The 11,634-nt window shown below is 40.1% G+C and overlaps 1 protein-coding gene across 3 annotated transcripts in view; it reads left to right on the top strand.

Moving 5' to 3' along the window:
• Positions 1 to 1,201: 1,201 nt before the first annotated feature.
• The window catches only part of PSMA1 (proteasome 20S subunit alpha 1), a 14,347-nt gene continuing 3,914 nt past the window's right edge, over positions 1,202 to 11,634 (top strand). Inside the window, exons 1-11 of one of the 3 annotated variants that reach the window (XM_054201010.1) lie at positions 1,202 to 1,337; positions 1,737 to 1,781; positions 4,650 to 4,751; positions 5,252 to 5,355; positions 6,178 to 6,266; positions 6,948 to 7,018; positions 7,987 to 8,116; positions 8,786 to 8,865; positions 9,763 to 9,867; positions 10,363 to 10,446; positions 10,757 to 11,558. In XM_054201010.1, the coding sequence (XP_054056985.1) occupies positions 1,335 to 1,337; positions 1,737 to 1,781; positions 4,650 to 4,751; positions 5,252 to 5,355; positions 6,178 to 6,266; positions 6,948 to 7,018; positions 7,987 to 8,116; positions 8,786 to 8,865; positions 9,763 to 9,867; positions 10,363 to 10,419 (786 nt within the window). In that variant the 5' untranslated portion in view covers positions 1,202 to 1,334 and the 3' untranslated portion in view covers positions 10,420 to 10,446; positions 10,757 to 11,558. The other 2 variants (XM_054201011.1, XM_054201009.1) reach the window with 2 other exon arrangements.

Here is an 11,634-nt window from a genome sequence, read left to right as displayed (position 1 = left end):
TTTTACAAAACAGAAATATAAGAGACTTTCCGGTCTGCTACATCATGATTACCAGTGACTGTTGTTTTATTCCTACCAAACCGTATTCATTTTTTACCCTAAACTGCTTAAACTTATAGCCTTTGTTAGCCTGGATGCTGCATGAAAACTGCAGTTTTGGGAAGCACACCACTTTGTAAACCGCGTGCATGTGATAAAAGGGCAACGACTGAAATTCAGCTTTAGAAACCTTCTTCTAGTGGTTTTAGAACAGGTAGGATTGGGCTCTGTAGCCTCCTGAAGCAAGCGGCCCCATTTCTATGGTCGCTGCCTGCCCAAGGTTGGCGCGGGGCACGCACGCGCTGGAGAGCCCGTTCTCCACAGCAATGGAGTTTGCCTCCGAGTGGAAGAAATAAGCCAGGGGGAAAACAGCACAAATGGTTCGACGTTATCTTTCTTGGTGCCGGTGGGCAGCTGTGCACAAAATCACGATGCAGTGAACAAATTCTCACAGCTGTTTGAGAGGTAGCTTTTGTGCAGTTAGTGGTGGGGTTTTTTTAAATCAACTCTTGAAGAGTTAACTGCCATTTAATTTATTCATACACACTCCTATGTGTAGCCAAAGTTTTCTGTAACCTAAAACATATTCCTAACAGTGGCTGTAACAATTGCTTGTTTCCACGCTCTTCATATCCTGTGAATATAAAGAACAAAGAGGGGACTTTCTCAAAGTACAAAGAAAAGACAATTAGTACCACATTCACCCTATTCTACGTCAGTGTCTTTGTCTTCAGCGGCTTTAAAATTGCTACAGCTTTTTCACACCCAGTAAAATGTCTAACGTTGATTTTTAGTAAGAAAAAAAAAAAAGAATTTCAAATTACCCAATGCAAATTTTCCTCAAGTAATGAAATTTTTGTACCGCACACCGGAATCTTAAGGGCCCCGAGCTACGTGGTCTTGGGTAAGAGAAATACCGGGCAGTAATTTAATCACAGGCTGCAGGAGGCCATTCGGGACCTTCCCCACCGAGAAACTGCCCGGGTTTTGTAAACCGAGGGGCGACGGCTCCGGCAAACGGGCCGGGTGCTGGGGACGACCCGCAGCGCCTCAGGGCTGCCGGCGGCGGACCGTCACCCCAACGGTCGCCGAGGAACGGCGCATGCGCCGGCGGGGCGGGACCCGCGCCGCGGCGCCGGCTCCGGGGGCGGGGCGAGTCGAGCCGCCGTGCGCTCGATCGATGACTCGGAAGTGCGACTAGCGCTGCTTGGCCGCTGCCAGTCCAGAGCCATCGACTGCCGGAGCGCTTCCCCCCTCGCTGCCCCGGAGCTCGCGTCGCTGTCGGGGGAAGGAGGATGGTGAGGGGCGGCTGGGCCGGGCCGGGCCGGGCCGGGCCGGGGCTGGGCACCCTCGCGGCCCGTGCTCGGGCCGCTGAGCCAGCGCGGGGGGGACGGGGAGAGTGAGAAGGAGGGAGCGGGGCCGTGAGTAAGCAGTTCCCGGGCCATGCGGGGCCGGGCTCGGGCCTGGGCCTCGCTGCCGGGGCCCGGGGCTGCCCGGCGGAGGGGAGGCCGCGCTCCCCTCGGCGGGGCCCGAGGTGGGAGGGCGGCCCGGCAGAGAGGGGGGGTCACGGCTGCCCCCGTAATGAACGCGGCCAGAACTTCATTTAGGAGTGCTCTTTCTGCCTCGTTAGTTGAGTATGTATGTTAGTTAGTATGACTCGTTAGTTATACTGATGGATTTTACTTTGTTCTTCCTAGTTTCGCAACCAGTATGACAACGATGTCACAGTTTGGAGCCCGCAGGTAAAGATCTTAAAAGCTTGCTAACTGTCTTTTTACTTGCTTTTTGTTTTTCCTTTGCTCCTGCAGCAGCAGTGTCACGATGGCCTAGGTTGTGTCCAGGCGCCTAAAGTTTGCTGCAGTCTGATGCCTTCCTCTGCAGGTGGTGGGTTTCTGGAAAGCCATTAGCACATCATCCTCTGGTGTTTGAACCCCAGTGCTGCTGAGATGGGCCCTGGTACCTTGCAGTCCTTCAGGCAGTTGTTTTCTGAATGTACCTTTGAGGTACAAAATAGATGCTATCAACACTGGGGGTTGGACTAGATGATCTTTAAAGGTCCCTTCCAACCCAAAACATCCTGTGATTCTATGAATTGTTGACAGACCTATAATAAAAAGTTGGTAAGGAAGGTATGAAAAAGCATGAAACTGAGCTTAAATCTCCCCAATATTATGCTGCTGCTTGGTCATTCTCCATCTTGCTCACTAGCTAATATTGGAAAGAAACTATTTAGTTTACAGTTGAGAACAACTTTGGGTTTTTATTAAGAGCTTTACTGTATTCAAATTGTTCAGAACAAAATCAAATTATTCAAAGTTAGTATTTAGTGCTTAAGTGAGAATATGCTGGCTTCTTCAACTATGGCATAACAGCAACTATTTCTCTTTTTGCGCACACAATTTTTACTACCTTGTTAGCACCTATTTGAATGACTGTACCCATATGGTAATCCGAGATACTGATTTTTGAAGTATGAATTCACAGATCTTAATTTTCTAAACTGAAATGGTCGCAAACATCCATGTTGAATAAATTCCATGTATAAAGTTTATAACATTGAGAGCTAGAATATGTAAGTGGTTAAATGTCATATCAATTTGTAAGACAGTTTACATTGTGCTTCAGTTATTAAGTCCGTAGAGCTGTGTGTTCCTAGTTCCTTGTGTTGTGGAATGTTAGGGAAGCTTCACGCTATCTCTGTACTTAAGATTATGCTGAGATTTGCACTTGAATTTGAAATTTTGCTACCTCGGAACCAGTTTCACCTTGTGTATTTTTAATAAAAACATACATTGTGTGATCTAAAATGTACACGGATTGTGTTGACTTCAAAACAAATATTCTAGAATTTAAAAAGCAAGTGTCAGTTCAGGTGTTTAATATTGCCTCTTCTCTTGGTATGGACTTTTTAAGATAGGACACTTATGGAAGATCAGAGTCTTGAAAACTGACTTGTTTCTAGAACTAGCAAAACTAAAGATTTATTTTAAATGCAAATAGCAAATTGTATTAGTTTAAAGTTAATATATCATTAGTTTGTAGGTTTGTATTACTACTGAAAATCTTCATCGTGTAGTAGTATTGTTTAAAAGATATATTTTCAATGTACATTGTAACAGAGCAAGTTTCATAATTTCTACCCTATATCAAGACAACCTTGAATATTTGAATGTTCTTTACTAAATACCAGGATAGCTGTAGATGGCTTTGAATTGTTTTCATCCTCCTTCTGCAGCAGATTCTGTATCAGGAACTTTAATTTTCAATTTTTTAATCTATCTGTTACTTTAAAAATTACTTTTAAAACTCTGACATTCTCTTGAGACTTTTAGTAGCTATTGTAAAGTCATCAATGACACTAATTTCTATTTTTGCTTTTATTTTAATAGTGTTGATTTCTCTTATAAAAAAGACATTTAAAATTGCTACTGTGCCGCAGTTACTGCTCCATACGTTCCTGTAGGTGAGGCAGTGATATGATACTGTAATAATTCTTGGCATTGTTAGTACAGGGGCAAAGAATAATCATATCAGGGGATGTTTTCAAATATCGTTGTAAAGAAAAGGAAATACGAGATTAAAGGCTAGAAGGGGTTTCACACTTTTACAGCCTTTCAAGTCATTCGTGAATGTTCATAAATACATGTTGGACAGGTCACAGTGATTCCATAGTGCTCTTGGGCAGCAGATATCCTATGTTACTGAAATTCCATTTATAACTTAGCGGGTGAAATGGAGCATTAGGGTATTTTAAGCATCTAGTGGACATCTAGACAAACAAAATCAAAAACCCTTTACCAAAAAAAAGTAATGAAGTTTTACAAACATTGGAACGAATAGAAGGTGATTTCCTGTAAATTATCTCCAATACATTCCACTCTAACAGCTACTAGATGCCTCCTGTGACGACTGGTAGGAGGCAACTGTGTGCTGCAGTTATTAATTCTAGCACTTGCACAGTAGCAACAAATGTGCTGACTATTTGCCGTAGCCTGGCCAACTGGACTGCAGAAAATTAGCTACTTTGCCCTCAGTGATTGCAGTAAAAGGATGTTGTCTCACTTTCCTGCAAAGCTCCTGGCTGCCTTTGCAGAACTTGGGACTGAATTGTCTTTGAGACCTCTACTCCTCTTTCAGACTTCACTGCTGTTGACTAATAACTTGTTCAGAAGTTATTGGGGAATGGATGGTGAGACACAACAATTGCGTAAGACTCATTTCTTCGGGAAACTCGATTAAAAGTTAAGCGTCCAACTTCAGTTGGAGGTTCCATCTTTGAATCACATTGGGTCAAATAGTGATTCCTCTGAAGACAATGACAAAAGTCTTGCAATTCTCATAATGTTAGGATTATTCGCCTTTTCTTTTTAGCTTTCCTGTTTCTTTGTATGCGGTAGTGAGTGGCTCCAAGATGGCCAGATTTATGTGGGTTATTGGTGAGGTGTTTGCAAAAGATAATTGAGGAAGTCTATTGGTTGTATGTTTAAACTGTGTTATGTAGTCAGTGTACCCGTTGCAGTGAGGGAGTCAAATGCCTGAAAATCAAGAACCACTGAAAATTGATACAGAGGATTAATTTTAGAATTATTACCTTTGATTTTATTCTGTAGGGACGAATTCATCAAATAGAATATGCCATGGAAGCTGTGAAACAAGGCTCAGCTACTGTGGGGCTGAAATCGAAAACACATGCTGTTCTGGTTGCTCTAAAGGTAACTTCAAAACGGTGCTCTTGGGACAGTAATGTTAGTAAAAAAGTTTTGGTTTGGCAGATTAGTTTTGCGCAGTCTGACCTTCTATGTATGATGTAAATGCAATCACAGTTTCCTGTTGCTTGAATACCAGTGTAGAACTTTAAATATTTTCAGTACCTATGCAAAGCAGATTTTCACAAAATGGTGAGGGAAATGAATGAAAGATTTTTTTCCCCTTAAAAGATGTGTTCCTCTTTTTTTTTTTTTAAATTAGTTATTAAGTAGTTAAACTATTTATTTTCCCAAAGCTTGAGTGAGTGTCTCGTCTTTCTTTCTGACCGTCTCCTACTGAAGTGGAATTAGGTTTTTCTTGTCTTCTGTTGCAAGCTTATAAATTTTTAAATTGTTTTTATTGTTTCATGATCATATTCAGTTCTTGCTATAAATGTTAGCAGATTTCTCCACAGTGCTTGGCCAACTGTTCAGTCTGCCACATAACTTTCTCCTTTTATGCATAGAGAGCACAGTCCGAGCTGGCAGCTCATCAGAAAAAAATCCTGTACGTTGACAACCATATTGGAATCTCAATTGCTGGACTTACTGCTGATGCAAGACTCTTGTGGTGAGTATCTCGGTTGTTGACATACATACACAGTTCTGCAATAATGAGGGAAAGTTCAGTTGTAGGCTATTGCAAATTAAATTTTATGGTCAGCTAAGGATCAGTCTTGAGTTACTGCTCTGTTGTACTATGCCAAAGACCTCAGCGTGAAATTCTGGCCGATTTTTCACCAGTTGGCAGAAATCTCATTTGTTTGGCCTAGAGTTTTGCTCTTTGGTTTTGTTACTACTAAGACAGTCCTGTCTGGCTTCCTCAGCGTGATGGGGTTTCCAAGCAGTCTGAGAAAGTGCATCACTTATTTCCCTCTAGCAGCTGCTTCTGTGGACGCACATTGAAGAAAGTTATTAAAACATAACACTGCTATATGTCTGGGCTTCAGAGGGGCTTGCTTTTTACCTGCTGGCCACGTGGTTTCATCACATGAGGTAAATGTACAGGAAAGGAAGGGTGTTCCTCAGTTTGATAGGAAATTTAATTGCTGTAATGTTACAAAGAAATGTTACCATTTAACCGTGGCTTTTTTCCAGATGATCTGTCTGTTGCCTCCATGAACTTCTACCTTCTTTGCATTTGTATGGTTGAAATACTATAATACTTTTTCAAACCTGTGGTCAATTTTCTAAATAACAATTATAGGTCATGATAAAATGACATTATGTAATGCCTTTGACCCTTTTTCTCAACAAGCAGAGCTGAAACAAAAATATACTTACCACAACAGACAAGTATTGAGGGAAAAACTCATTGTGACTTTCATCTGTGCATTGTTTTGATTATTTTTTTTTCTTTTCTCTCTTTTTTTTTTTTTTCTTCCCCTCCTAGCAATTTCATGCGTCAGGAGTGTCTGGATTCTAGATTTGTGTTTGATAGACCTCTTCCAGTTTCTCGCCTAGTGTCACTAATTGGAAGCAGTATCCTTTTGTTTTTACACTTGGAACACTTCTATAGCTTTTTACTTGTTCATAAAGTATATCACAGCTTAAAAGTTGTATTAAATTGAAAAAGTTAATTCGAAGTTACTCTTGCTTTTTTCACATGACTTCTGCATTCTTTCAGAGAATATCCCATGATATGCACGGAACTGGTAGAGAAGCAATGAAGTGCTATGTAACATTTAAGATAGCACTGTTTTTCTCTTACACAGCCCCATGCCTTTGGAGGTGGGGGAGGAAAGATCATTGCACTGTTCAAAATATGATCGTTTACTGCATTGCAGCTGCTCACTCAGATATTTGTTTTGTCTCTGTATGGAACACAGCAGAGGCCTTGTATTCTGTCAGGTGCCTAGAAAAAGTTCAAAGAAATAAGAAATGAAATGAGGCTTTGCAGCATTAGGTGAACTGTTTATATTACTTGGTTGAATGCACCACCCAGTTATTTCAGGAGAGCTAATTGTTGAATTTTCTTTTGGTGAAAAAGAAGTTGGTATTCCAAATAAGTTGCGAGATCCGTTTCTTTTGAACATAATCTTTGCTCCTGCAAAAGGGTTTGCAAAGCCTATGTAATGATTTTGGTGCATCTCTGCTTGGCTTAGGAAAATATTTTGGGTAATTAACATGTTATTTTGAGATTGTTTCCTTAGTTTACTTAAGAAACCCAGATACCAACGCAGCGTTATGGCAGAAGACCATATGGTGTAGGACTGCTCATTGCAGGTTATGATGTAAGTAAGCTGTACTAGTTAATGTTGATCTAAAAGAAAATGTGCTTTATGCAATTTTATACAACAAATAGATGTTAAGAGGGGAAGATGGAAGAGGCAGACTCATCAAAATTCTCTGAATAAGGAGGTAATGTTCTGTATCTTACCCTAAAACATAACTTTTAAAAATGGTAATTAATAGCTAATCCTACCTACACTATTAAGGTGTACATTTGCAAAAATGTAAAACTACTTATTTTAAGGTGCAAAATGAGATACTGAAAAAATTTAGATGTGTTTGTGTTTTAAGAGATCAAAATGTTGATCCCACGATGACAGCAATTATTTTACTATTGATTATGGAGCTTTACAAACTATTATTTTAAATACTTTTTATAAAAAATGGATGTGGAAATCATCACTGGCCTCTCTCTTACTTGTTTAGCAACAGCAGTTTGCTTAATGCAGCACACACAGAGTCTCTGCCCTCAAGATTTTTGACATGAGGAAAGCTGAAAGAAACTATTGTCTTGCCTGAAATCTTGCATGGCATGGTCAAGTCTACAGCAAGTTTTTACTTTTCTGCAGATAAGACAGAATGCTTGTAAAATATCTACCGCAAGCTGTGAAGTAGGAAGCGTATGTAAGCACAGTGCAGTTTATGGAAGAGAGACAGAAATATTTTTGGTGTCAGCTATCCTGCCCACATAAAAGCTGCATTTTAATGAACAAAGTGTAGAGAAAGTTTCTTCGGGGTTTTTTTGTAGATTATTGCCTTTTTTTTTTTTACAGTAGCTTTTAAGGAATTGTCTTAAGAACAGTAATATGATAACCAATATAAAATATATATATGTAGTGCATACATATAAGCTATGGGATGTACCATGAAGCAGAACTGTTTTAGAAAAAATCACATGTTCCAGCAGCAGACTTGGTATGAATTTATACGTTTGTTTTATGTTCTGTGGGTTTTTTTCCTCTCTTTGTAGGATATGGGTCCTCACATCTTCCAGACCTGTCCCTCTGCAAACTATTTTGACTGCAAAGCAATGTCCATTGGTGCTCGTTCACAGTCAGCGCGAACTTATTTGGAGAGGCACATGGCTGAATTTACTGACTGTGAGTAATGAAACCCTGTCTGCCTAATAGTGTTCATCAGTTATTCAATTGTGCAGTTTGTTTTCTGCTACTGTACTGTTCTTTTGCATTTAGTAAGATAGGAAGATAAATTTTGTGAGCCAAATTTGGCATGTCAATCTCCATGAAGACAAAATTGTAGAAAAAAGGTTACAAATCCCGTGCCTAACATCTGGGTGTTTATTGCATATAATGAAAAGAGAAGTTGTGCTCAGAAAAGCAGAGGGGAAAAAGTGAAGGGCCTCTGCCCTGTTTAACCCAGGGAAAGAGCAGTTCTTTCCGTATCAGAGCAGAGGTAGTACGTCAGGGCGAGTAGGTGGTGCATTTAAAATGGTGGATTTATTTTTCTATGAAATGGTGATGAGGAGGCTACTGAATGGCTGCTTGGGGAAAAAAACAGTGTGATTATCACTGCACTGGAGGCAAGGCAGACACCAAAACCAGACGCATTTGGGCACAAATGTAGGGAAGGGATGGTTTCCCGAGGTACACATTTATAACCAACTCTGTGATCAGTACCAGACATGCCTAAGGAGAGGAGTTCTGGGAAGCTGATTTTCTAGTTGTCAGCTGGGAATGGGGAGAAGAGGAAATGAGTGTCTAGAGATAATACCATACATTTTGTAAATGTCTTTCTGATTTCATTTTAAGGTAATCTAAATGAGCTAGTTAAACATGGACTGCGTGCCCTGAGAGAGACTCTTCCTGCTGAACAGGATCTGACCACCAAGGTAAATGCTAGGTTTTCTTAACAAGAAATTTTACTGCTACCGTCGCTAGAAATTACTGTGACAGAATACATGAGAAGTATGGCTGGCACGGGCATTTGGAAGCTGAATACGGGTTCATCTTCATTTCATGTCACTAGTTTATCTACAGTTTCTTTAATTACCTCAGATTTAATTTTCTTAACAAAAATTATACTTTCTCTAAATAAGACATTATTTCCCTGGTTGCTTCAGTCTATTTTAAACTTTGATCAGTGTGTTAAGATATGTTACATACAACTAGAATCACAACTTCGTATCGTAAGCACCGTCAGTAATTCACCTGGGAGGTGAGGGAAGGTAACGCACAAACAGTTGATTGAGTATCTAGCATCAAAAAGTTGCAGGAACTTCTGACAATGAATTGAGGAACTGCTGAATAAGAAAATGCTAAGCATTAGTTGATGCTCTGCTTGGGGCTAATCTGCCCTTTTCCTTATATAGTTTTGGGGTTTTTTTTTATTCTTAGCCTACCTTGGTTTTTAGAACTCTTAAAATAATGAAAATGCAAAATAAGATTAGAATATGTGGTTTTGAAAAATCATGTGTGTTTTTAAAAAGAAAGCAAAAAAAAAAAAATTGAAAGAAATTGAAATCCTTGAAAAGTGCTTTTACTTACAAGATTTGGAAACATAATAGCTTTTGTAGGGAGTAAATCTGCCTCCCTTTCCTTTTCTAGTATAATCTACCAAAGAGGGCGTTTCTCAAAATTTCCTTTTTTCCTTAAGTAGACACAAACAGCACAATGAGTCTCTTTATCATGAGAGGAAACTTTGATCTGTTCCACAGGCAAAAGCTGTAAAGCCACTGACTTATTCACAAAAAAATGCTTCTCACTTCTTTCAAAACTTTGCTTAACAGAATGTTTCCATTGGAATTGTTGGCAAAGACATGGAGTTTACCATCTATGATGATGATGACGTAGCACCATTCCTAGAAGGTCTTGAGGAAAGACCACAGAGAAAGGTAAGTGGTTTAGATAGAAATAAATAGGCTTTGTTGAAAGACAACATTTCGTGATATATGACCTATCGCATTTATGTTTACAACTCCTAACACACTCTACTGTTACTGTAGAGTTGTAGGAATGTGATTGTAAAATCTGAAGTTACTGCATGAAAACCATATAATCTTATCTGGAGACTAAGATGCTTATTAAATCAATTTGTTCTGAATTGGTGACAGGCCTTTCCAAAATCGTCTTATTTCCTCATCTATGATCAAGTCCTGGATTTCATTTTTTTGCAACAGAAGTGGCTACGTATGTTTCTCATGCCTGCCCCAAGATGCATCCTTAGTCTCCTAATCACCAGCTCTGTCCTGCTCCGTGCTTAATTTGGATAAGACTTCTTTCTAAGTTCTTTGCTGACGTGAGCTGCATTGATGCACTCATGAGACAAAGCTGATTTGTCAAGTGTTGTTTTCTGCCCTTTTATAATACATATTTTTTCTCTCTTTAAGCCTGCTCCACCTGCTGATGAACCTGCGGAAAAGGCAGAGGAGCCCATGGAACACTAGTTGGTGGATGAGTTCCTCTGTGTTAACGTATGTCTAATTATACAGGAACGTTTATCCGTTTGCTGGTAACTTTATCCTCACCTTATATGTGTTTTCTGTCGATACATTCTGAGGATTACTCTAAAAAAAAAAAAAAAAGAAAGAAAAAAAAAGAAAGAAACCAACCCACCTATCCTTAAAAGGTAGACAGGAGGTCATAACTGGGTGTATTTTCTTTGACAAGAAAGGTGTAATCATTTTCTAAATAGTACATGATACTGTTTTTTAATGAAAAGCATACGGTCTTTAACTTGTAAGGACAAGTGGAAATAAATCACTTTCTTGGAATCCGTTGCAGGTTTGGCTTTTTTAATCTGAACAAACAACAATTCAAACACGTCTGTCATATCAAGGTGCCATCACGTGTTTGACCATTTGTCCGAGTGAGCATTTACTTACTGGATATAAATGTGCTGCTCTTGGAAGCTGTTGGACTGAGGGGACTTCAAAATGCCTACAAAACTACAAAACAGTTGTGGAACAAATAGGATGCAGCGTGTTTCCCCGCGTTGCCTTGTCCTTCTCTCCAATTCAATTTGGAAGGACATTTCTGATTATGAGCGTTTACCAAAAACATTGGAGGCTGAAGGATTGCGAAGCTGCCAACCACCTTCTGTTTTGGTTTTGGATTTTTTTATTTTTTTGAGTTCTCCGCCTTGTTTTTTTGAGTTCTCTGCTTTAGTAAACCCCCAGCTCATGTGGAACCAGAATGAATCACTTTGGTTTCCTTAGAGCCATCAGCCGGCCGTGGGGTAGCGAAGGGCTTTTAGCTCACTGATGGCCTAAAGTGAAGCGACGAGGGAAGCATACAAAATTCCCGTTACAGGTCCCCTGGGCTCCGGAGTCTCTGCATTGCCGCTGGACAAACAGGGTCGCTGGGGTTTTGTCCCCGTGTTGGAGTGAGGGGTGCCCTGTGCCCCCTCAGATTGGCACGGGATCTAGGACAAACGGCGCCTTCCTTAGGAACGCCTGGCAAGGAAGCCCGGAGAGTGGGTGCAAAATGGGGATAACGCTGTATCTTTAGCAAAAAAAATTTGGCATTATATTTTTTTTTTTTCATTTTCCATGTTGAAGCATCCTATTATAAGTATTCTCACTAATGCATACATTGAAAAGGGTAAGAAACAAGTTTTTTTGGGGTGGACTCACATAGGGGCTTGATATCCTGTGCAATGT

The sequence above is a fragment of the Rissa tridactyla genome, chromosome 4 (genome assembly GCF_028500815.1).
Source record: "Rissa tridactyla isolate bRisTri1 chromosome 4, bRisTri1.patW.cur.20221130, whole genome shotgun sequence".
NCBI classification, from domain to species: domain Eukaryota; kingdom Metazoa; phylum Chordata; class Aves; order Charadriiformes; family Laridae; genus Rissa; species Rissa tridactyla.
This window is presented reverse-complemented; position numbering and strand designations above follow the sequence as displayed.